At 43.1% G+C, this 22,896-nt stretch overlaps 3 protein-coding genes across 3 annotated transcripts; 2 read left to right on the plus strand and 1 right to left on the minus strand.

The window, feature by feature from the left end:
* The first annotated feature begins 1,288 nt into the window (after positions 1 to 1,288).
* LOC136342301 (L-selectin) lies at positions 1,289 to 2,953 on the plus strand. Its single transcript, XM_066287976.1, has 5 exons — positions 1,289 to 1,436; positions 1,675 to 1,812; positions 1,987 to 2,147; positions 2,528 to 2,732; positions 2,791 to 2,953. Exons 2-5 carry the CDS (start codon positions 1,683 to 1,685, stop codon positions 2,931 to 2,933), a joined length of 639 nt encoding a protein of 212 aa, XP_066144073.1. The 5' UTR covers positions 1,289 to 1,436; positions 1,675 to 1,682; the 3' UTR covers positions 2,934 to 2,953.
* A 4,159-nt stretch (positions 2,954 to 7,112) lies between these two features.
* LOC136342302 (uncharacterized) lies at positions 7,113 to 8,290 on the plus strand. Its single transcript, XM_066287977.1, has 4 exons — positions 7,113 to 7,253; positions 7,313 to 7,525; positions 7,578 to 7,780; positions 7,852 to 8,290. The coding sequence occupies exons 2-4, from the start codon at positions 7,321 to 7,323 to the stop codon at positions 8,029 to 8,031; spliced, it is 588 nt and encodes a 195-aa protein (XP_066144074.1). The 5' UTR covers positions 7,113 to 7,253; positions 7,313 to 7,320; the 3' UTR covers positions 8,032 to 8,290.
* Positions 8,291 to 17,669: 9,379 nt separating this feature from the next.
* LOC136342304 (cuticle protein CP14.6-like) lies at positions 17,670 to 18,590 on the minus strand. The gene is made up of 4 exons (XM_066287978.1): positions 18,483 to 18,590; positions 18,259 to 18,410; positions 18,029 to 18,202; positions 17,670 to 17,972 (listed from the first exon to the last, which is right to left on the minus strand). Exons 1-4 carry the CDS (start codon positions 18,501 to 18,503, stop codon positions 17,777 to 17,779), a joined length of 543 nt encoding a protein of 180 aa, XP_066144075.1. The 5' UTR covers positions 18,504 to 18,590; the 3' UTR covers positions 17,670 to 17,776.
* Positions 18,591 to 22,896: the final 4,306 nt, after the last annotated feature.

Below are 22,896 nucleotides of genomic sequence, written 5' to 3' on the forward strand. Positions count from 1 at the left end.
AATTGTCCCTAGTTTCAGTTTACCCTTCTGAGACATTGCGGATGTGCTGGAAGTGAAAATATAGAGGGTGTTCCATATGTGTTTCATTTGATTACGGAGGGTGATAGCATATTAGAAAATAATGTGGTTTCCTATGTGAACTATGTTCCCATGATGCTTCGTTAGGCAGATATTTTATTAAAAAAATAAATAAATTGGTAGTATTTTCACAATCGTTTAAGATATGTAAATGAAATTTGGCATGTCTTGACGGCTAATGTCGACGCATTTGTTTATGTAGAAAGGTTACTGTTAATTTTAGCAGTCGCGTGCCTATGGACACATCCCAGCACGTTTTTTTTAAGGAAAAATGGTACGCCACTGCATCTTTTCAAAATAAAAATTATTTTTCGAATCTTCATTTCATTTATAAGAAAAATGCTCATTCGGCTCTATTACATCCAACGTATTGTTTCCCAATAAAAACATGAAAATAGTCTGCATGCACGATATTCTCTAAATTATTTTGAAATTATTAAATTTGTTCTAAGTATTTTTTGTTTGCTATAAAATTACAGAAATTGTTCACTATATATAACAATTTAATGTTTCTAATTGAGTTTTTAAGGTGTTGGTTGTGTTGTATGTGTTTTTACCACGCTTTTCTTTATTTACTTCTTCAGCTTTTCTTATGGCTTTATGACCATCACCCGTGTCCTTGCGGACGCGCAAGAAGTCGCACGATGATCGCATTCCCTACCAGCGCGAATAAATTTGATATTCCTATGAATTTTGAAGGTCTGAAATTATTTGGAGAGCGAAAAAGCCATTTTTGCATAAGGACACGTTTAACTCATTCGCCACGTTTTTGACCCCCTACCCCACCGCCGTTGTACCGGAGAGTTAATGCGACCCCAAACTTTCTTTTACTGCATTTTTCCTCGATGATCATTTGTTCGTTAACGCGATATTGAATAATTAGCATTCATTAAACACATTTCCAGATTGTTGCTAATGACCACCGGGCAATTTTCCTTGCAAAAACCGCTTTCTCGAACCCTTTCCAATTAGTATTACTACCACCCGACGATTAGTACCATTTACAGAATTATGTCATTAACAACGTCCAAGAACAATGAATCACGTGACAAAAACGTAACAAATATGTAGATCCCTTGAACGATTATGGAATAATAAGTTCGGCCATTACTTCGATATGGGTTCCTAATGGTAAGGGTCAAGGTAAATGAAGATGCCGTCCATCAAGTTATAGGTACGCGTACTCGTAGTGTCCTTCTCTACCGCTGACCCCGGCCACTATATATACAAGAGGTTTGTTTGTTATTGTTTCAGTGTCGATTGTAGATCTTTCCGGGTTTGGTACCGATACCCCGAACAGTACCTTCTTGGCGTGCGCTTTCAAATTTTAGTACCTCGCTTTAATCTCATCATCACAGGTAGGTCTTCACGATTGACTTCGTCAGTAATTGGAATTTGGTTGCTTTAAGCTCAACCTTAAGCAGGTGCTTAATGAAATTTCCTTTGCAAGTCGAGAAGGAGAAAGTGAAAATGTCGTACGCAGTCCATCACGCATTTAAGTCGCAAATTTAATTGTTTTGCGGCATAGTTTTGTCTGTTTTTACCGGGTGTTAAACGATACGTTTCAAGCTCCTCAATAAGTTTTAACGTTTCCAGCTTTCAACATGCTTAAATTAGCACTTGTCGCTTTGACCGTTACCCTTGCCCGAGCCGACCTGCCTCAAGGCAGGTCTCTAGCCGCTCCCGATCTTCGCCTCTGCCAACGCAGAGTTATTCACGAGACTGGCCCAGATGGTAAGCAAACACAAGATTCTGGCATAAGAGGCGCAGTCTGGCAACGCGGGTTGACAACTGTCGTTGTGACGTGCACTCAAAAGGCCAGGGCGCGATTAGACAAAAGCCGATTGCGTTGTTGCCGAACGTTTCCGATTTCACCTTTTGACTTTGAAAAAAATGTTTTGTTTCTAGGGAAAGGTTATTACTTCAGTTGGAGAGATCCCGAACTGAGGACCGCCCAGTACGACTGGTTGGACGCCAGGAACCACTGCCGCAGGCAGTGCATGGAGACGGTGTCTTTGGAAACTTCCATCGAAAACGAGTGGGTTAAGGAGCGCATCGTCAAAGACAACGTGAGTGTTTTCCGTGTTTAATGAATTATTAACAAAAAAAATGCATCGTTTGTCACGTAATTTCGAACCATATTTATAAGCAGGATGCGTACAATAATTGCTTCTTCATGGTAATTTACGACTGTTTGTCTTTTTAGTAATTCATAAACCGCCCAAAGAACATTCCGCTTGCAAATTTCATTCCCCAAAGGTCAACTAGTTTATTTTTTCACACACAAACACACACACACACGCGGATATAATTATTAATCAACTTATTTAGATGAGCCAAACTCTCATATTAACATCAAGTCGATATGCTAATGAGATCCTAACAGAACGAGAAGACTGAAAAACTTAAATCTGCAATTTTCTCATCAATCAGAAATTTCTCTCCGTAGGTGAAATACATCTGGACCTCAGGCCGCAAATGCGACTTCAAAGGTTGCGACCGTCCAGATTTATTACCCACTGACGTCAACGGGTGGTTCTGGACCGCCACCCTCGAGAAACTGGCTCCCTCTACGCAAAGGGACCAAAACGACTGGTCGCCGAACGGAGGTTTGGGCAAACCACAGCCAGACAACCGCGAACCTCAGCAAGGAGGTAAGCCCCCTTCTCAGCAATGTCCTGGACGATTCTAGTTCGTCCTTGATTGTTCCAGGAGCTCAAGAAAACTGTCTGGCAGTGCTCAACCAGTTCTACAACGACGGCGTCAACTGGCACGATGTGGCATGCCACCACGTGAAACCATTCGTCTGCGAGGAGAACCCAGATTTGGCCCGACTAGCCACCCATGTCAGTTAATTTTAACCGTTAAGTTAAAAGACACTTTACGATGTAAATAAGTCGCAAATAAATTATTTACCATAGTAAAATGGTTGCTTTCGATACATCCCGCTGAAACCGAAAGAGGTTTAGTGGTCGAAATGGCACGTGCGCTTTTCCCGAAACTCCGGAATCCCGGAGCCAACATTCCGTCGAAGTTTAGTAACTCCGGGACTGCGGCCGCGTTTGCGTGGGCGATGAGCTTTCGATTGAGGGTGGGTTTACGCGGGAAGTTTGCGGAAGTTGAGCGTGCCTATTTTGGATTAACCAAATTTGGGATTTTTCGGGACGATTGACAGGGTAAGATTTGCGCTATAATGGGAACTTTAGTGAGTATCGACGTTGATAATTTCATTGAAGAACTCTATACACTGTTATTCGGGTATTTCTAATAGGAGCATTGTACAGAGTGTCGCTGTTAAGAGTTGTTCCTACCCGGGCAAGGCAACATCTCCTCGCGTTTTCAAATCTTTTAAGCGGAACTATTCAGATGGTTCTTTTCAAGTCCTGATGGAAATTCCTATTTTTTACGCTCTGTACATCATCCAATATTGTGGACCTACTAACCGCAAGGATCAATTTTAACGCACATTCCTAGAGAGATTAATCGCTTTTCGAGTAATGTTAGCGTTCATTATTTGAAAAATCATTTTCGCTATATTTGGGATGCGAAAACTGCACTTTTCCTTACAGCACCCCCTGTATGTTATTAAATCTATATAATTGGCCACTGATGAAGATTAATTTATAAAAATCCCCCATGTATTAGGATTCGAGTGACATGGCGGCTAGAACGCGGTTTCTTTGCTAGCGAAAGGGAGTTTTCGCATTTTATTTAGGTGATAGGAAGTCGGTTTGTTTCCAAGAGTCGCCGTGTATATTGCTGAATATTGTAGAATTAGAAGGAACAATTGTTGCATAATGCTTCATTGGGACACATTTCCAACTTACTGGAAACGTGACGAGCGAAAATTTAGACCCAGTTTGAGCACCTAAAACTCCACTTTTTCGTCTAGAAAACACCTTATGTGTTGACTTTTCATACGTTACTCCCTTTGTCGTTCGCACCACCGTTTTCAGTGGAACAATCCCTGTGCGTTTTTATCGAAATTGCATCAACAACTTAACAATAAATAGAACAAATTGTCAATTTCTCGTTTGCATACAACAGAACCGGCTGCCGCCTCATTAACCCGCAAACTAAAGTCCTATTCACACGGCACCGGAAGCCCGGTTTAAACGGGCCGTAATCCATTCCGTGCATCCAGTACCGACCCGACAACGGCACTTCCCTCGCCGTAGCTGATAACAGCGCCGAGTTTGAAATGGCATTAAGCTTGCTTCTATAGTTCCATTATATGTATACAATACTGAATACAACACTATTCTATTGTGCCCATTGTATGTTGTATTGTAGAATCTTTGTCCCTTTATAATATTCATCTCTGCACAAAAGCATCACATCGCGAGTTATCTCTCGGCTGCGTCGCTATTGATACACTTTCAGCGACGTAGCTGAGCGCCGGCTGGTGCAACAATGAAACCGTTTTATTTGCCAGGGCTTTTGTCCGATGTTTAAGATTTGTTCGGATGCGATTATGGACCGACAATGGAGCCTGGATCATGTTCAATCGTTCCATCGACATGGAGAAATTTTTTTCTAGTCTTTGTTTGGAGGTAATACCTCACACACAAGCAGCGGCTGCTCCTCGTTAACCACTTGGTTAAAACTAACCGAGAGCAGCCCTTTAGCGAGGACTGAAACGAAAATCGTCGTCAACGTTTCGGTGACAAATGTATCCCCGTCTCAGTGTCGGCCCTACGGGGGGTGAGGATGGGCGACGGCTCAGGGCGGCGGACTCCTCAGTCGGCGATTTTCCTTAGCGGCGATTGTGAATTTTGCCCAAGGCGCCAGACCTACTGAGGCCGGCCCTGCGCCATCTTCGGAATTTAGGGAAACATTATTGTAAAAACGAAAATTATCGTTTTCTGAAATGGGGAGTTTTCGGAGCGGCAGACCTGTCAACGAAACGTTAACTTTCCCGTCCGGCTGAGTTCCTAGCGGAAAGTCAACGTTATTCTCCGTCAGTTTTAACCGGGAGTAGTGCGTAATCGCACTGCCCGAGCAACCCCTACTTATATACCTCTCAAAGGTATAGAACGTACAAAGAGGACCAAAAGTTCCGCATAAATTCTTTAAAAATTGAAGGAAATATTTTTCATGAAAAATATTTCCTTCAATTTTTGACGAATTTATATGGGACTTTTGGTCCTTTTTGCACAAAGAAGCTTTAAAAACAGAATAAATTTAGTAAGGCCCGGGGTAAAACAACGACATTAAACAATCGCCACAATGGCAACGCTCAAAACGCTCTAGTGGCCGCATTGTTAGCCCGGCATTGTGAACGCTCCATTACGACATCTTCCTGCTCAAATTCAATTGAAGAACGAGGTTTCATTGTTGGGAAGTCCCATTTCTAGATAAAAATCGTTAGTCGCGTGTCGATATCTATTGCGACAGCATTTTATTCGTCATTATTACTCTCGAGGTATTCTACGAACACGAGAGAAAAGTTATCGGTAGAACCCGTTTGACACGCGAAAATTCTTTTAAGTGTTAAAATACGTTTTTATGGACATTATGGCGAATGAGCCAGTCGTGATGACGCAGGACCGTACCAGCGGCAAAACTTTTGACCCGGGGCGACTTGTCAATTTTTTCGTGGCGTAACCCGAACGACAGTATCGTTTGAAGAGCGCGTGGCAAATCATCGGCTGTCAGTTGGCGTAGACAATGTCGATTACATTTTTCCTCGTCGAGTTCGAACCGTTTATCGTAGGAAAGCAGTGAAAAGTGCCGTTAAATTTTCGCGGAAACGCTAATTCGCAGGAGCCCAATATTTCTATTGGCTGGCGTTGTTTAACAATGTTGCACCTCGGTCGCGAGCATTGATTGACAACGAAATTGGTCCGTTTAAAAATTAAAGACCTTATTGTCGCACGTTTCTATTGTTATTATTATTATTATTATTATTGTTATTATTTCGTAAACTACAAAATATAAGAAAACACCAAAATTATTTCACGTCATTTTCAACGCTTTCTTCCCTTTTTACCTACCGTGCGGCGAAAATTTCCTCCGCTCGTTTAACTACAGGCTCACCAGACCAGTTTACTCACCGCGACAAGCCGACGTTCTCATTTGGCTATCGATGATATCGGTTCCGTGTTGCGGACGTGGACAAATTGATCCGGGTTAGACTCCCACTCGATTCTCCTTTTTTGTATTTCACGTTAAAAAAAAAAAGAAAAAAAAGCGAGAATACCAGATCCAGTGTGAGCCAACCTTTGTTGGTGTACAAAGGCACTCTCTCAATTTAAATAAATCCCCTCGCCGGCATCATAAGGGGAGTCTTGCGGCATTGTGTCTATCGCATTATCCTATCGTCAAACTCTTGCGAAAATTAATTAAATTTCGAATATTAATAGAGCCGTTTATGTAGAGACAATAAGAGGAGAAGAATAGACTAATTCTATTGGCCCTTGTCCGGCCCGGACGAACAATGGGTTCCTCTACAGTTGAGGGAGTGCACCGTACGATACCGAACGTTCGGGGAATACGTGCCACAATTTACTAGTTTCCTGGCGACCCGCCCCTGCTTCCACTCAAACTTTCTGCCTTCTTTCCCATTGTATTTTCGTATATAGAAACCTATTGTCCCTGAGTTTTTAAAGGGCCTATACTTAATTTCTTATTGTTCGCGACGTTTTGCTTGCTTTTGTTTCATTGTAATTCTTCTGATAATTCTTTCCCTTGGTCTTTTGTTGAGCGGGAGATTTTTCAACAGGCCGCGCCACTATATTTCCTTTTAACTTTTTGAACGTTGCGGAAAGTAATTGTGTTCATTGAATACCATGCTTTTGTACACAGTGCCTCCAAGATCAATTTTAACACTTCTTCTGGCCAAAGGCATAGCTTCATGTCCCAGCGTATTGCTACACATTGTGTGAAGGGATTCGATGCAAAGTTAATCGATGCAAAGACAAAGCGTGTCGAACAATGGTCCCTGTGCGTCTCTGGCAATAAACAATTTTGGCACACTTTGGCCCACTACCCCTTTATTGTGAGAATATTTTTCAGGGTTTCTACCTGCCATCTGATTTTATTAGCACCCCCCCTATTTGCTATGCTTGAAACGGCAAAAACCCGAATTCCGTTTTCTTTTGTATATCGACCAGGTACCTCTAGCTCAAATCTGTGTGCAGTTGTCAGTGTTATCGTGCAGTTCTCATGAACTCGTAAGTACTCAAACGCGAGAAAATCACGATTATTATATTAATACCGAACATTTTTTTAGTGCTTTGCATGATGTCGACCCTCCCGGCGGCCCTGCTAATCGCGTGTTTCAAAAATGAATCAATTTCCCACGAAATTCGAGAGGTAATCGGCCCCAAAATTTCAGTACTAGAACCTCTTTCGTGCAAATGCAGGGATCATGTGAACAAACTGCAACTGGTACCTCCCAACTCTTGTTGCTCGTCCGAGAGGTCCTCTCCACTCTCCGCGAGCGGTAGGTTTCTTTCAAAATGATCGTAAAGAGAAAGTACTCGTTTTTTGGTTAGGTTCCGAGGTTTCTTGCAGTACCTTAACTTCCTCCAATTCCTACTCGTACTTTTCGGACCAAAACCGTTTAGATTCTTACAGCGAGGGCGAGGAGGGTGCAAACGCTGCCGCCGGCAGGAAATTGAGTTTATTGGTTGATGTGCTAGACAATATTGCAGCCAGATTCAAGAGCAGTAGTTCTTTGACTAGTAACGAAGAGGAGGTAAGTATCAAACCGACCGAAACCTAATACGGGCCATTAAGCTTTTGTTGAGTCAATTACTTTAATTTTAGGTTAAAATCATGTATCAGAATCGTGATATACTAGACTTGGGGTCAAACATACGCAAAGGTTTCGATATCAAACATCCAACCACCACCGATTTCGTATACAACCCTTTAAAGGGTGGGTATGTGAAGAAAAAATGCTCAGTAGTCGATTGCGCATTCATGGACGTGATACCGTTCGATTAAGACTGTTGTTCTTGACAGAACATTATTCCCTGACTGCAACTCGAGTTGTATAATAAATCATTCGACTTAGGGTACTACCCGATTAGACTCTTCTGAATTATCATGAAAACGATTCTCTCGTAGATCGTACTATGGTGCAATTATGTAGTTTTAAGCAATTATTGTTGTTTGTTTATTTTAATGAGTTTGTTTTTTGACTTCTTATACGAGCCGCTTAATAAAATGTAATTTTACAGTAACGTTTTGTTGCTGCCCGAAACTGTTTTTTTTTTTTTTTTTTTTTTTCAATAAATATCCATCGTTCTTCGTTGCTTTGGTAATTTTGCAAAACTCTAAAATGTCTGAATACAACCCTGTTTAATCTGATTCTTAGCCAATTTCAAAGATCGTAGCGCCCTCTTCTAGCGACCGAAGGCAGCAGTTGAATCGATTGAAATGCCGAGTATCCCCCTGAAAATACGTAGGTAGCGCCCGTAAACTTTGACGAGTTGCAATCGATCCATTTTAGAACCGTTCGATAGATGGCGCCTTGTTAGCTGATGTCTAATTTTATAGGAAATTTTAGCCGGCGTTGATTGGTCGAAAAGTTGAATTGAATTCGGCAGTTTGCTTAACATTAGAAAACCAATTGAATTTTCGCTCTCACATGTTCCTTTAAAGTCAGCCGCTAACCTGTGCGCACAGGAAAGAGTAGCAGTGGTGTAATATTTCTTGATTTTTTAGCATATGGCGCTGTAGCCAAATCGTTTCGCTACGCCAGAAGAAGGAAATCGGAAATAAACAACTGGAAGTGATCTTCCTCTCTCGAAATCGATCCAACTCAACTGAATGCGTTTATTGCGCCGCTGGCTACAAGGGGGCACTGCGTGTATCGAATCATATTATCTGCTTAACTTACTTCACCGGGACGCTCTAGGTGGAGCCACACTTCAAAAACAATGCATAATTAACGTCTCCAATTATGAAACTAATCAATAGAGGGCAGCACGTTCTACTTTGAGCTGCTCTAAGGAAACTCACAAATGAATTATTTAAATTGAAAACCACACATCTCCAAAAGGGGCTATGTTAATATTATTAAAATCGCCTGGCAACGTTCCAGGAACAATATCCAGGCCGTCTAAATTTCTTATCCTCAACTAGATTGACAGGACCTTATTTCAAACCACATTATCAGTGACAGCAGTATATCTCACATTCAACCTTCGTCGTCATACCTCCGGCATTAGACGTTTCCCTTCCGAAGGGTCGGTGGGAACAATAGGCCAGCTGGTCGTCCCAGTGGCGTCCCACTCGTCTTGATTTTCAAAACGGCCCTTGCCCGCCATCTTTGAATGACCGTGATATTGGTAATTGGGCCCTTTTTGAGGACGGGGCGATAACTGTCTTGATACGTATTTCTTCGATATCCTGACCGAAGGGGGGTGAAGAACATTGCGGTCGCGCCCCTGTCTTTGGTCTTTCGCACAGAATAGGGCGAAATCAATATGTGCGCAGTGGCGCGCACTGGCGGAGCTGGCCGGAACCCCTATTGTTGTATGACGGTTTAATATCGAACCGGCGATTTTGCCTCCAGCAGAGATAACATTGCCGAAAGTATCAGCGTTCGGGCTGAATATTAATACACGAAAGAAAAATACTATGGTCGTAAAAGTGTGATAAAACTCGCTAGGAAATCCTCTTTAAAATGTTTATAAAATAGACGGATTATTTATGGAGATTTCGCAGATAACTTCATGAGTTGATTCGGCCGTGAACATGATCAAAAATACAAATGTCACTTTTCGACCTCTGCTGTAAGTCGAGCAGTAATAACGTGAGAAAAATCGCTCATACACCGCACGTAACAACCAATTAGTTATGTAACAGCTGCGCGCTACTCTCAATCGCATACGCATCGGCATTAGTTTGCCTCACATACGATTACAATATTCAAATCAGTTGACCTCTGGAAGGGCTATAATATTTGGTTTTTAAAGCTGCACTTAACAGTATTCCAATAACGAGCTACCCACAAAGTCTACGAATAGAACTGTAATTCCTCAATTTGGCTGTATAAGGGCCTGTAGGCCAAATCGTTACGAAGTTTAATTTCTTGACCCCTACAATAAATCCCTAAAAAGGATGCAAAACCTGTTGTCGTCCTTTGTAATAAAACCCTTAAAAAACCATTTCCACACTTCTTCCATCGGAATCGTAAAGGACTAATTACAATCCGCTCGATCGCCGTCCGGTTATTAAAAATTTGTACGTTTTCGTCGGCGGCGTCGGCCCGTCCAGTTTGCCGCCCCCCACCCCCGAGCCGCCCTCCGGTCTCGGACCATGATTGGCCGTGCCGCCGCCGACGTTGCGCCGTCTCCAATTCGGAAACTGCGAATGTACGGACGCATCACTTAAGGGAAATAATGAGTTCGGTTTAGATGAGCAGATTTCGCTCTCTTTAATTTGGTTCATAAAGCAACATTTCTATGCGATTCTAATATGTCTAAAATATTAATGTTAACAACTAAGACCAATTTAACTGCTTTTGTGATTAGTTAAACGTCCGAATGCACCTAACGGATGTGGTTGTACTGATGCTGTATAAATTGACTTTTATAACTTCATCACGACGACTTGCGCTGCCCGATGACAATGGCCCCTTTGGGTGACTCAGTCACCGCAGTGAAATCGTGTTGAAGTTATTATATGAACGATATTCGCTTTTATGGCAACCAAGGCGACATCCTGCAGGTGATCGAAATGATCCCATCGACGTTGTACAGATTGGCTTATAAAACTTGGTTGCGACCATTTGCATTGGGCACATTTCCACTAAGCCCCGACTGCAAGTTTTAGCGACTTACTACTAATTACATTGAAGACGTGTTACGCAGCATGGGCTACTCAGTGGCTTCCTAATTACCTCTAATCAGTTCGTGAGGGTCAGAGAGTGGTCGGGACGCGTAAATACCCCAAGGACGTTTTCTTGAGGTTTAAAGGCAAATACGGCAAAATCCGCTCGCCTAATCCTACTATGCAAATAATATTTTCTATAGCATGACGTAACCACTATTGTTAACATGCCATTGATTGTTAAGTTCGTGACCTACACCAATGCGAGGGAAAGCGATCTGGTGCCGATAAAAAGAAAACGCGGACAATACGCTCATAAATCCCAATTTTTGTAAAGGAAAAGCGAAGTTTAAATTTCGATTTTCTCCATCGAGAGGTTTCACAGTCCTCCATTGTTTACCGATATGGCGTATGTAAAACTTTCGCAAGTCTGAAAATCCGAATATTCGTCTAGAGCGCGGCCCTATGAATAACTTAATGCCCCGAAACTCGCACCAACAAGACGACCTTAATGTAAAACGAATCGAGAGCGAGTCGAATGGAAAGCTTAACGGTGGTGCTAGTGAAAACGATGCCAGGGGGAGACGAGGAGCATTAAAATAGACATGGCATGTCAAATTGCGATTAGTAACGCGAGAAGAATAGCTGGGGGTGCCCGGGCGTTGATGATGAAATAAATAATCGAATAAACACACTTCACTGAATTAAGTTCGGTAACACGCGATACGCTACTGAATTTTATCTGCTTCCAAGGAGAGGTTCATGTTAATATCACTTGGAAGAACATTCCGTTGAATTCATTCCAGTTTCAGGCACTTAATTATCACGCCAATGGTTGACCGAAATGTGGAAATGTCATCAAACGAATCTCTAACACTGTCAGAGTTGAGCAACAATACTTGCATAATTATTCTTGACATTAAGGCGAAGGTCGCCGCACCCGGAACTGCAAAGCTCTATTTGACGTTATGGCGGAGGACGATTTCGTTCGGTCATCTTGCAATTGAACCCGTAAATTTCCGAAATCGTTCATAACATCTCGGGTTGTCGATAATGCGCCCTCTCCATTTGGAAGGGTCTGGAACTGTAGTCTGGAAATGTACGATTTTATAGGTTAAAATCCAAGTGTGTGGCTCATTATGTGGAAAATAAATGACCCCACCTCAATGTACGCTTGCCCTGCGAAGAAGCCTACGGATGATTAGAAGCGGGACAAAAACGAAACACCCATAGTCGTCTACACAGTGCCGCACTATTAATTTAACAGTAATTAAAATCGTACATCCAGATCCTTAAAAAACAGTGAAAATGGAGACAGTGAAAAGGCGGAGGCGGCAGCTCGCTGCTTTTGTGCGTCGCGCGGATAAAAATGCAATAAAAAGTGGTGAAAAGCCCATAAACAACCCTTGATTTGCTTATGAGGTTGCAGGCCGTAATTGGACCCTCGAGGGCGACAAATTAAATTAAATTTTGCCACCGCGACACCTCTGGATTATATAGAGCATATGCTCTGGAATCATCCCTGAGATTCTTACTTTTCATTCAAATTACGGGAAAGCGGGAGGGTCGTTAGAGAAATTGATTTCGCCAACAATAGTTTTAACAATATCAAGTTTAAAACACCCCATACATTCCCCACAATGAGCCGGAAGCAGATATGTAGTTATATGGTATAATGTAATATCCTCAGCAGGTCCGATTGACATGCCCTAATAACGTTATGAATAAAATCTCGAGAAGAGGCTTTCGTTGACTTCATTACTATACGCGTTTAAGCGCCTAAACCGAAAGATGAGATTCGGACATTCGAAATCCGCATCGCCGACCACAATGGGCCCCATTTCGGCATCCTAGAAAAGCTGTAGGCGGACAATGACGGGATTAGGGGGCGTAGATTGGGTTGCCCGGAGATTTGGACGTGAGGTGAAATGCGGCCACAACTCAGCGATATATGAAACACGTTTCATCGTTACGCATCCGAGCCGGTCCTTCAACCTAAAGCCTAATGAGCGCGCAGCAAACAAATCCCCATCCCTAATCCCCCTCTAATAGAGTATCCACAAGGGAAATGAAATTAATAAACGCACAATTTGAAAAATCAAACCCCCGAAACGCAATAATCAATGGACAATATAAAATCAACCAAATTATATTTCCAAATAATTATGGGAAAGGGTCCCGGCCCTGCTGCCATGCACGGAGGGTCGTAGCTGCCGTAAGTCGGTTAAGCTGCCCTTAACATATGCTGCTGACTTCTGACGAGGGGTTGGTCGCCTGGTTTGAAGGCTTGTTAGAAAGTTAACTTCGAAGGTTTCGAAAGTGTAAGAACACGTGAAATGTTCTGTTGAGGGGAGGGGCAATAGTGCGGAGCCTTTTGTGGTACAATATAATATATATCAAGAGTTCGGGAGGCAACAAAGTGTGCTGCGTCGATAAAATTTAAATGATCGTGGACAAAATGGCGAATGACGATTTTAAGATGTCGTGAATGACTTAATAAAAATTAGGCAACCTAACGTGCTGCACGTATAGATCGGGAAGGGGTTTTGGAGTAGCGTGCAGCTTCGCCTGCTCTGTGCTGGCACCCGAGGGCCCCAAACGGAACTTCGCAAAATCCTTAAAACGCATCGTATAAACAAACCAGTTTTAATAAACCTCCCAAACGTGATTTATGGCCAAAGTCGGCTTTGCATCGGCTATTGGCGATAATTCAGGCCCGATATACAGAGATTTGTCCCGGGCAAAATCAATCACGTGATAAACAAACGGAGTTTTCGGCACGGACAGTCCGGCGGAATTCGCCACCGAAAATCTGGATTGTCCAGCCTTCGCTGGCATTATTTAAGGCCTCGCTACGCTTTGGGTGTCCGGGGGGCGAAGGTAATATTTCACGTTGTATACAAGTGACGGTGTCGGTATGCGGATTCTTGTCCCGGGACAGGCGAAGCATTGAAGAGTGCCGCTCGAACGCAAACACGGGAATAAGGACAAACATCGCCTGGGAATCGGCGTATGGTTTCGATCATTAAGGCAGAAATCAACTTTGGGGGATTTTAAACGGGGGTTTACAAGAACGATTTTCAACGTCGCAGCTATTTAGGTGCGTCGCGTTTACTTTGATTGGGACCCCTTTCAACAGCTCGCTAAGAAATTCGCGAATTTGAGGGAGATGAGTTAAAACAAGAAAAAAAAATCCAGACAAGCGGCAGCAACAGTTTTCCCTCTCCTTTGTGCCAGCGATATTTCAACCGCCTATTCCAGACGCGAATACCGTAAACTTAACGTCATAAATATGCTACGCTTACGTTACAAACATATCGGCGGGCGCAAATCCAGTTCGGAAGGCATTTGTAGGCAGAAGCTGGGATAAGGAAGCGAATCCAGGAGCGAGATGAATTGCCCGAAGTTCCCCACAGGAAGCGCAAAAGCTAAGACAAAGTGGGCGGGCGCGAGGGGAGCCCTAATCATACCCCCCGTTCTCGAAATGACGACGGCGAAAGGGAAAGAGTTAAGAAACTGAGGGCGAATAAGTCAAATTTGGGTGTAGTTTTTGTGACTGGCTTTTGGGGAGAAGACGACGCAGTGGGCCGAAGCTGAGGCGTCGAGGGACGAAAAAATAAACCGAAGAAAAGCGGCCCCTTTATGTTTTATTAGGGGCAATTTTCAGTCACATTTTGGGACAAAATCCGAGGCTTATTTTAAAATACTGGGGGTGGCTTTTAAAATGGCAGAAAGCAGGGGTGCGAATGGAAATTTACTAAATCGCTACACTTTGGAAGTAATGCGTCTGTTTATCACTGTAATGGGGGCGCTACGGGGTGGGAAATGTCTTATTTACTCTGATAATAATCGATGGTGTCTATGTAGTGAGGGAAAAATCTTGTTTCAACCATCAGGAATTTCTCCCAATAACGCGAACGTCTCAGCTAATTACATCCTGGCCGTTAATTAAAATATAAAATAATTCGTCCCCGCTGCCGCAAGAACGGAGCCTTTTGTGCACGTTTTCCCGAGGACGTTTTGATATTAATTCGTGTTAAAATTAATTCGAATTTATTTCGGGGAAAGGCAAAAAAAGCCGGCGCATAAGTCGGCTCCCCCGTATAATTAATGGGCAAAGTTGGGCCAGGCCGAACTTGAGAGCTTTGCAAGTTCTCCAGCCAATACAACCACTTGAATAATTACTGGCGACAGCTTTTAACGCGACCCCAAGTAGTTTACAAAGAAAATAGACCATTTTTCATTATTCTCGAGTTGAATAAATTAATGCAATTCCTGCCGCCGCTGTCCTAAAGCGAGAAGGGTTCAATTCTGTTGAAACTTTCACAATGCGACATCTTCTGATGGCATCTATAAATATTACGCAATATCAACGTTAATAAACATCTAAACGTCTCTGTTCATAAATCGACCGAACTCGAAAGGACAGAATAGGCCCAATAACTCGCAATCTACGCCAACCGGACGTCCATACTTCTGAGTCTTAGTGGCAATTATCAAGTGGTACCTGCTGGTCTTGAAACTAAATACGATGACGTATAACCCATTGTGATGGGAGCACGGGCGAGGTACCGCATTGTGCTCCGACTGACCATAAACAGGATTATCGAGTGAAATATTTAATAATCAAATTAGGATAGCGCCTAAACGATGATCACTATAGAAGGGCATAAGCCTTATTTATTGGCCGGTGATTGTCTAAACGGACGCCAGGGGCGGACTAACCTGGAGAGAGCCCGACAAACGAGTGAGGCTCAAAACCCTCCTAACTTTGCTTAGGGGCAATATCCACGGAAAGGTCCAAATTAAGACAGATCGTTGGTCAGATTAGGGGCCCCCAGTCCGCGCTGATAAAAACCACGGAAGCGTCCCCGAAAAAAATGCGACCGTGTCAATTAAGAAGTTGCTAACGTGTGATTATGAGCTGTTTAACCAACATTCCACCATCTCCAATAATCCTAACCGCATCAATAAATAACAGTAATTAATTTCATTAAATCAGAGTTAATATCAGGGGGCTTCAGACGCAGGCGATGGATGCGTTTCGACGGGACATTCTGGCATAAATCTTCGGGAAACAACGGGGGCGCGTATACAGGGCATCCCGACTGCCGGTGACATTTCATGAATATGTTGACATGCAGGCCACGTCGATAACGGCGCCCCGGAGACGCTGCCGCACGTGTCGGGCTCCACCCCCCCGATTTGGGGCCCGCTTTAAATCGCAATTATTTCATCGTCAGGGAATTTTGCGTGCCGCAAATGTCAAAACCAATCTCCCGGGCCTCGGCTAATGAATATTTCGACTGTGATGGGCGGCGGCGTGCTGAAGGGGGTCGAGATTGGAGCTTTCTGGAACTAATGGGATTGCAGGCCGGCTGGTCAAAACGGAAAAAATCTCTTTTAAACCGACAATTTTCTTACAGAAAAGTACTCATACACGAATGCGGTACGCACATATATACATATATGTATATGGTGATGATCTTCGTGATTTTGTCAAGAACTCGTTAAATTCGAATGTATTTCTTCTCTCATCTCTAATTCTAAACTGCAACTCATTTCGTAATAACTCAGGAATTTCTTCTAAGGAAATTCGTAAATTTCTATTTTCCGGTGCATGCAAAAGGGTTCGGGAATGCATAATATGAGAACTTACATTATAAAGTTCTTATTGGGGCAGATGGGCAGATCACACACATCTGCAGAATTCAGCGGCGTCTTGGCAGCAGCATCATCATGTACTTACGGGTTTATGGCACTTTCTGGAAAGTACAAATTCCCCAAAATTTAATAAATTATTTCGATGCAAGTCCCAAATTAATACCTCGAAAATAAATACGTAAATAAATAAATGTAATTTTCAGACATCTTCGATGCCTCAAAAAATTTCTCGCATCGACCAATAGGAAGGCTTCGATCTGCTTCCAGAGGCGACTGTGATTGTCAATGCCATAACTGCAGTTGCAGAGGGACCAATAGGGGCACTTGGAGTTCGTTTCTTCTTTGTCTAACATCGCTGTTTTCAAAAGAGCAGTTACACGAGACTCCGGATTTTCAATCGAAATGAGGAAAGGCCTAGTTGAAGTCCGTTTTTCTCTCTTTCCCATTTGCAATGATCTGGGCGAACAGGAACAAAGATAGAATGAAATTTATAAGATTGCATTACTGAAATGAAGGGTGCGTCCATTGCGCAAGAGGGAGTGAGAGGGATAATTATTATTATAGAAGCTGTTCTGAAGGAAAAATACACACATCCGTTTTGGGACGCGGGGGGTCGGGCTGCGTGCAATTTTAGTTCGGAAAGTTCTTGGTTTCTCAATGATTCAAAAACCAAGAAAAACGAACCTTCTTGTAGAACCATACACGGCAAAGCATACACGCCCTCTTTGTATGCTTTACCCAACAAATCCCATTAAATCCCCATCGGTTTAACAACCCCCGAAACAGAAATTCACCTCAGGTTTCCCCGAGAAAATCGTAGGTTTTAAAAGCATCCAGCGAGGACTCAAATTTAATTTTGAGTAATGGTTATTTGTGTCCCTCCACCTCGCCCTATCTGCTCCGAATTCCTGCTCGTTCTTTTATTTGCGCGCACTTAACCCCAGATAGAATTTAAACTTACATTAAGATATTTTTAATAGGCAAATAAAAGGGGGGGCCCCGGATTTTGCGGCCCGAGATTAATCTCGGACATTAATGTTTATCTAAACGTCTGCTCTTTGCCTTTTGCTTTCTACACTTTTCGTGCGCGCCGGCCCTAAGGTCAGATTAAAGTAAATTGCACAGAGTGAAGTACACTGTTTCTCATTAGAATTGATATATTTTTCAAAAAAACGCGCAATTAATAGTAATAAGACTCAAGACATGAGTTTCAGTAGGGAGAGGTGAAGGGTGAAGTAGCATCAAGTCATTGGACAGTAGTAGACAGTTCGGTAGTTGGGTTCAACGATGGCAGTTGGCTTTGTACCAGATTTTGGACTTGCTGCTTCACCTGGGACTGCACTTGGGTTTGCACCTTTCGGTTCGCTACCCCTTCGAGCCCGGGAGGGGGTGTGGGCAGATGATCCCCTTCAGGCTGGAAACCGTTCTCATCGGCCACATACCTAAGACCGACCCGTTGGTAATAGAGAAAAAACGTGAAATGGTGAAGGAGCCCTACTTGACGCTGTAGACATGACCATCAGGTCCAGTGTAACTGAAACTGCCTTGCAATACTAGAAGGGTGTTGTTTCCATCTTCGCCTTCACTGCCAGCGCTTCTACCTTGCAGTGAGGGTGGACCTTCTTTCAGGCTTCCAGATTCCTCTACTTTGATACCGTTGCCGGTTTCGAAACTGAACAAGCAAAAAACAAGGATGATCGGTCGGTTTAGCTACAACAGCGCACTAACCTGTAGCTAAAACCTCCATCTTCTTTGGTCTCAGCAGATTGGCTTATAATCGGGACTGGTGTGGAACCAACCCCCTGGGGTGAGGAATTTGCAACTGGAGCACTGTCCTGAGGCCTGCCCAAGACTGATACCACTACTAGGGCCAAACTGAGCTGAAATGTTTAATTTAAAAAAAATACCAAAACTCCCTTTCTGGGGAGGTTGCTGCCGGTCTATGATCTTACAAGCAAAACTGCAGGAGGCATGGTAGGCACTGTTGAATAGAACTATGAACTCTTAACTGTAGATTGTACATTTTTATGCGAATTTATATACGTACGACACAGCGTCCTATCCAGCGGATAATTGTTTAGGAAAACAGAGGTGACCTTCGGCCATTTCGCACCTAGGACCGTAATAAATCAGGTAATAATGTTAGATAAATACCGGGCGATGCAAGTAGAAAGTGAGAACCGAATAAACATTAGCAGTTTCCTCATCTTTGTTTTGATCGGTCGCCTTGACGAATGCACGGTAATTCTTTACTTACAGGGTTTTTTAAATAAATAAATTGGTTTAGACCAGTCAAGATTTAAATATACATAGTTCACGTCTTTGGACTCCATCGACGTCCTGATCTGCCTGAAGAGCCAATACGCTCAGCTTAAAAATCTTCCTCAGGGTTTCAGGTCTCAGAATTCAAATCACGAATAAACCAAAAGGGAAAACAGCCATTTCATAGGGAAGATTACGAGCTTAATACTCTCCCTTAACACTATTAAAATGACCTTCGCATAAACAATCACACCCACACTTCGGGGAGAAACGTAGCCATTTGCTTGGTGGCGCTGATTCAGCATCGCGTGTATTGTGGATTGGCTAAGTACAGTGGGGTTTAACGCAATATTGGTTTCGTTTACTCCGCAGAAATTTCTTCAGAAGCTCCACAGAAGCTGAGCTTAAAGCGGTAAAAGTGGAATTTTCACGGATCGAATAAGTCTCAAAACTGACCAAAGAGATGTCTAGGTTTACGTCCAACATGGGTATCGCTATATATCAAAAGTTCGCAGTGGTTCGTACGTAATCCCCGGCTTGAAAACATGAAATTTAAAGTGACGATTTTAATCAACTGGAGGATATAACTCGTGCAATACACGTGCCCATGGGGCTTTGACGCGTGTCCCCCGACACACTCTCCCCATAATTCTGGGGGTGGTTTCGCAAGGGTTTCGCGGTCCTCGCCACTTGTCAGCTCCTCTTTTCCAAACTTCCTCTTACGCGACGTAATGCATAATAATCGAGATCAGAAAAAAATAATTTCTCTTCGACTGTAAAGGTTTCCATAGAGCTGGGAAGCCCATATGGCCGAACGACTAACGGGGGGATTCGGTGATAACGAAGCCGCTTACCTCGGCCTTAAGCCGCTTGCAGAATATACGTTTTTGAACATCCCCAAGCCGCTTTAGACCACCCTTATTAAGTTATTTTCACCCAAAGCTTGCGGCTGGCTCCGGATCAACCTGATTGGACGTCCTGTACAATAATCGAGGGCAATATGAAGTTTGATGATTATTAGTGCCAATTAGGTGCGTTATGCGAGTCGGGGCGGCATAATTGGCGGTTGTACGTAAATGGCCCGATCGTTATCTGAGATTTGCGTTCGCGTAAGGGATGTTCAGGTGGATTTAAAAAATAAATAAGCCTGAAAAGTAAATTCAGGTGAAAGGCGGTGGAGAATAAAAATGAGGAGAATAAAGCAGAAACTCGTGTGCAGGTATTAAGGTGTGAGACGTCGGTCGAGCGAGTTTCTGAGTGCTTTCGAAATATCAAAACCCGGACTCTTTAGGACCGTAAATTCGAATGTAATTGCTTGAACGTTGAACGAGAGCGAATTCGGTTTTTCGAGGAAATTAGAATCAAAAAAGTAAAGCATATAAACCCTCGATAGTAAGCTGTAACAACGGCCCTTATTCGTCCAACCGCTAATCAGAGGGCGCATCGTTATCAAACAAAGTATGGCGAGGAGGTAATTATTTCAATTACAAGTATCTAACAGAGCGTATAGGGATGGGGTTATCGATTCACGATAATGCCATGGGAAACTGTAATAAAATCTGATCGAGTGTTGGTCCAACAAGGATTAGCGCATGGGCCGGCACGTGTTGCAGACGTGTGGGGATTCACGCGTGATAATCGCACTAACACGATACATTTTCCCTCGTTGATGTCGGGATTAGTCGTCCTGTAAAGACACTGAAGCGACAGATCGATCTTCATAAATGTCAGGATTAAGTGAGTGCCGATTGTGCCGAGCGAACACAATGTAATAATCACCCTTAAACCCTCTAATCATTAAATTACGTTGAATCAACAATTATAATCAGTCTGAAAGTTCCGAGAGAAATCTAGTCACTTGGCTGGTGATGCCGGTCCAGAATTGGCAGAATGGAAGCGGGTATCGTGAATTACCGAAGATCAGTTGTATCTTAACCATTATGTAAAGTGTTTCCACGGCGGAAGTTACTGCTGAAGCTGCTTTGAGACTCAATATCTCAGCAATAAACAGTCCCTAAAAAGCTTGGCAGCTATAAATTTTACCCGTGATTCAGTCGAGATTTGGTGACGGTCTCCATTGTAATTAAATTAACGTCGATTTAGAGCATTAAAACAACATTAGAACTTGGATCATGAAATAACAAGAACTTAACGTTGTGTGTGTAGCTCTCGATTAAACAGATTTTTCGCTCTTATCATTCTCGGGGCGCGTTCGCCATTTCGTTTAAAAAATCGTGGAAATTTGTATTGGCTGCGGAGCTTAATGGAAGTGCCTCTACAACGATTTCAACTAACATCATCGTCGAACGAAACTTTACCCCTGGATGGCGGTTTTCCAAACCAACAGTACACGTCCTCCGAAATTAAATCATTACGGACCATTAAGGGCGCGACTTACCCTAGTTACGTGAGGGGTAGTGAGAGTAATTTATAATCATTGCCGAAGTTTCTTAGATAAACTTGGCGCGGAGCGGATAGAATTAATAAGGCAGCGACAAATTCGGCATTAAAACAAACAAGAATGTTCAATTAAGCAGCCAGGGGGCGCGCATAAATCACCTTTAAAAATTCAAAGTGCATTAGCGCGGGTCCGCGCGTCCGGAACTGGAAACGGAAGCCGGAGCGTGCGTTCTAATGACGTAATACGGGGGCCTAAAGGCCCTTTTTTCTTCTTTCAGTCATCCTTCTCTAGTGTTTTATTGTTGTGCGTATTTGTTGGAAAGCCAGACATTTTTGTCCGACTGTTGGCGGTTGTTGGGAACTGTGTAAGAGCAACAACACTCCGAGCCAGTTTATGAGGTATATAGACGGCTACAGGAGGGAAACTACGTGAAAATGACGCATAATAGGGAAAACACGTGTAACTTCCTAGGGGGCCAACGTGGTGGCACGGCCTTATCGGCGGCTGTCCGTCAACGGTGGCGAGACAATGGCGATGGAGTAATGGAGCGGAACCTGACGATAGCTGCCGCCAACGCCAGAAACACACTTAGTCGCTGTCAACGCGAAACGACACCACCGCTCCCCGTTTTCTGGAACAAAACATCCCTCGACGACGACGGCCCAAACAACCTGCCTACAACCGTCATCGATCTAACTAAAGGGTTAGCCCTAAGGGATAACCCGCGTTTAGCTGAAATTCGCAAATTTTTGCCGCATGTTAACTCATCAAATTGCCATCAGATGTGTTTCTCTGAAGGTATATTATCTATGTACAGTTCGGTTTTACGGATTTAAAGAAATTTGCACGTTAATCGATTTATAATTAATTGAAATTGCACTGCTTAAATGACTTCATGCAGTTGTATCGATTTTATAGATTGATCTTTCATTGTTGGCAATCAGCGATCAACTTTCTGTATAAAATGGTGACTAGGTATATTCGGCATTTGGTGGAAATTAAATGATAAACAGGCTAGTTCCAAGCGCTTCCTCTAGATACCGCCACGAGAGGTATAATGCGGACATAGGTATATTGCAAATTAATTTCAAAGTTCGCATGTCGATTTGTCGAGAATGCGTGAAGCAATCTTCTTCAAAAATGTATCATTTAAATCGTCTGGGTCAGCCCTGGAAGGCTGCACAATCTAGAATTTAATATCTCTTTTAAATTCTGAGGTGGGGGTTCACTTCACAGGACCATTGTCGCGAATCTGAAATAAAGATGGCTCAAATTCCGTTTGCAAAAGGCAAAATGTGGTTTGCGGGCTAGATAGAGAAGTTTAGTTAGAGAAGTCGAATTCGTTAGACTTAGGGATTCCCGCGTATGGGTCGTTTTCGTACATACCTATGACCTAATATTCTTGCATGTAATTTCCTATATAAAGCCTATCGAAATAAGACGCCTTTAAGCGAAGATTCCTCGAACAAAAACGTAGGGATGGAAACTCCGTGTTACAGAGGTATACCGACAGGGTGGCCCAAATTCAAATCTCACCATTGATCTGATCTCGGAAACGGCAATTTGGTCGGTACGCGATGAAACAGCGCTTGACCATGCAACATTTCCAGTAGCTCTGGAGACATTCGGAGAAAATGAAAATTAGCAAAACAGTATTAAGTATCTTCTGACCGTTAGAGAGATATTTCGAAAACTATAACGCT

This window comes from Euwallacea fornicatus, chromosome 11 (assembly GCF_040115645.1).
Source record: "Euwallacea fornicatus isolate EFF26 chromosome 11, ASM4011564v1, whole genome shotgun sequence".
Taxonomy (NCBI): domain Eukaryota; kingdom Metazoa; phylum Arthropoda; class Insecta; order Coleoptera; family Curculionidae; genus Euwallacea; species Euwallacea fornicatus.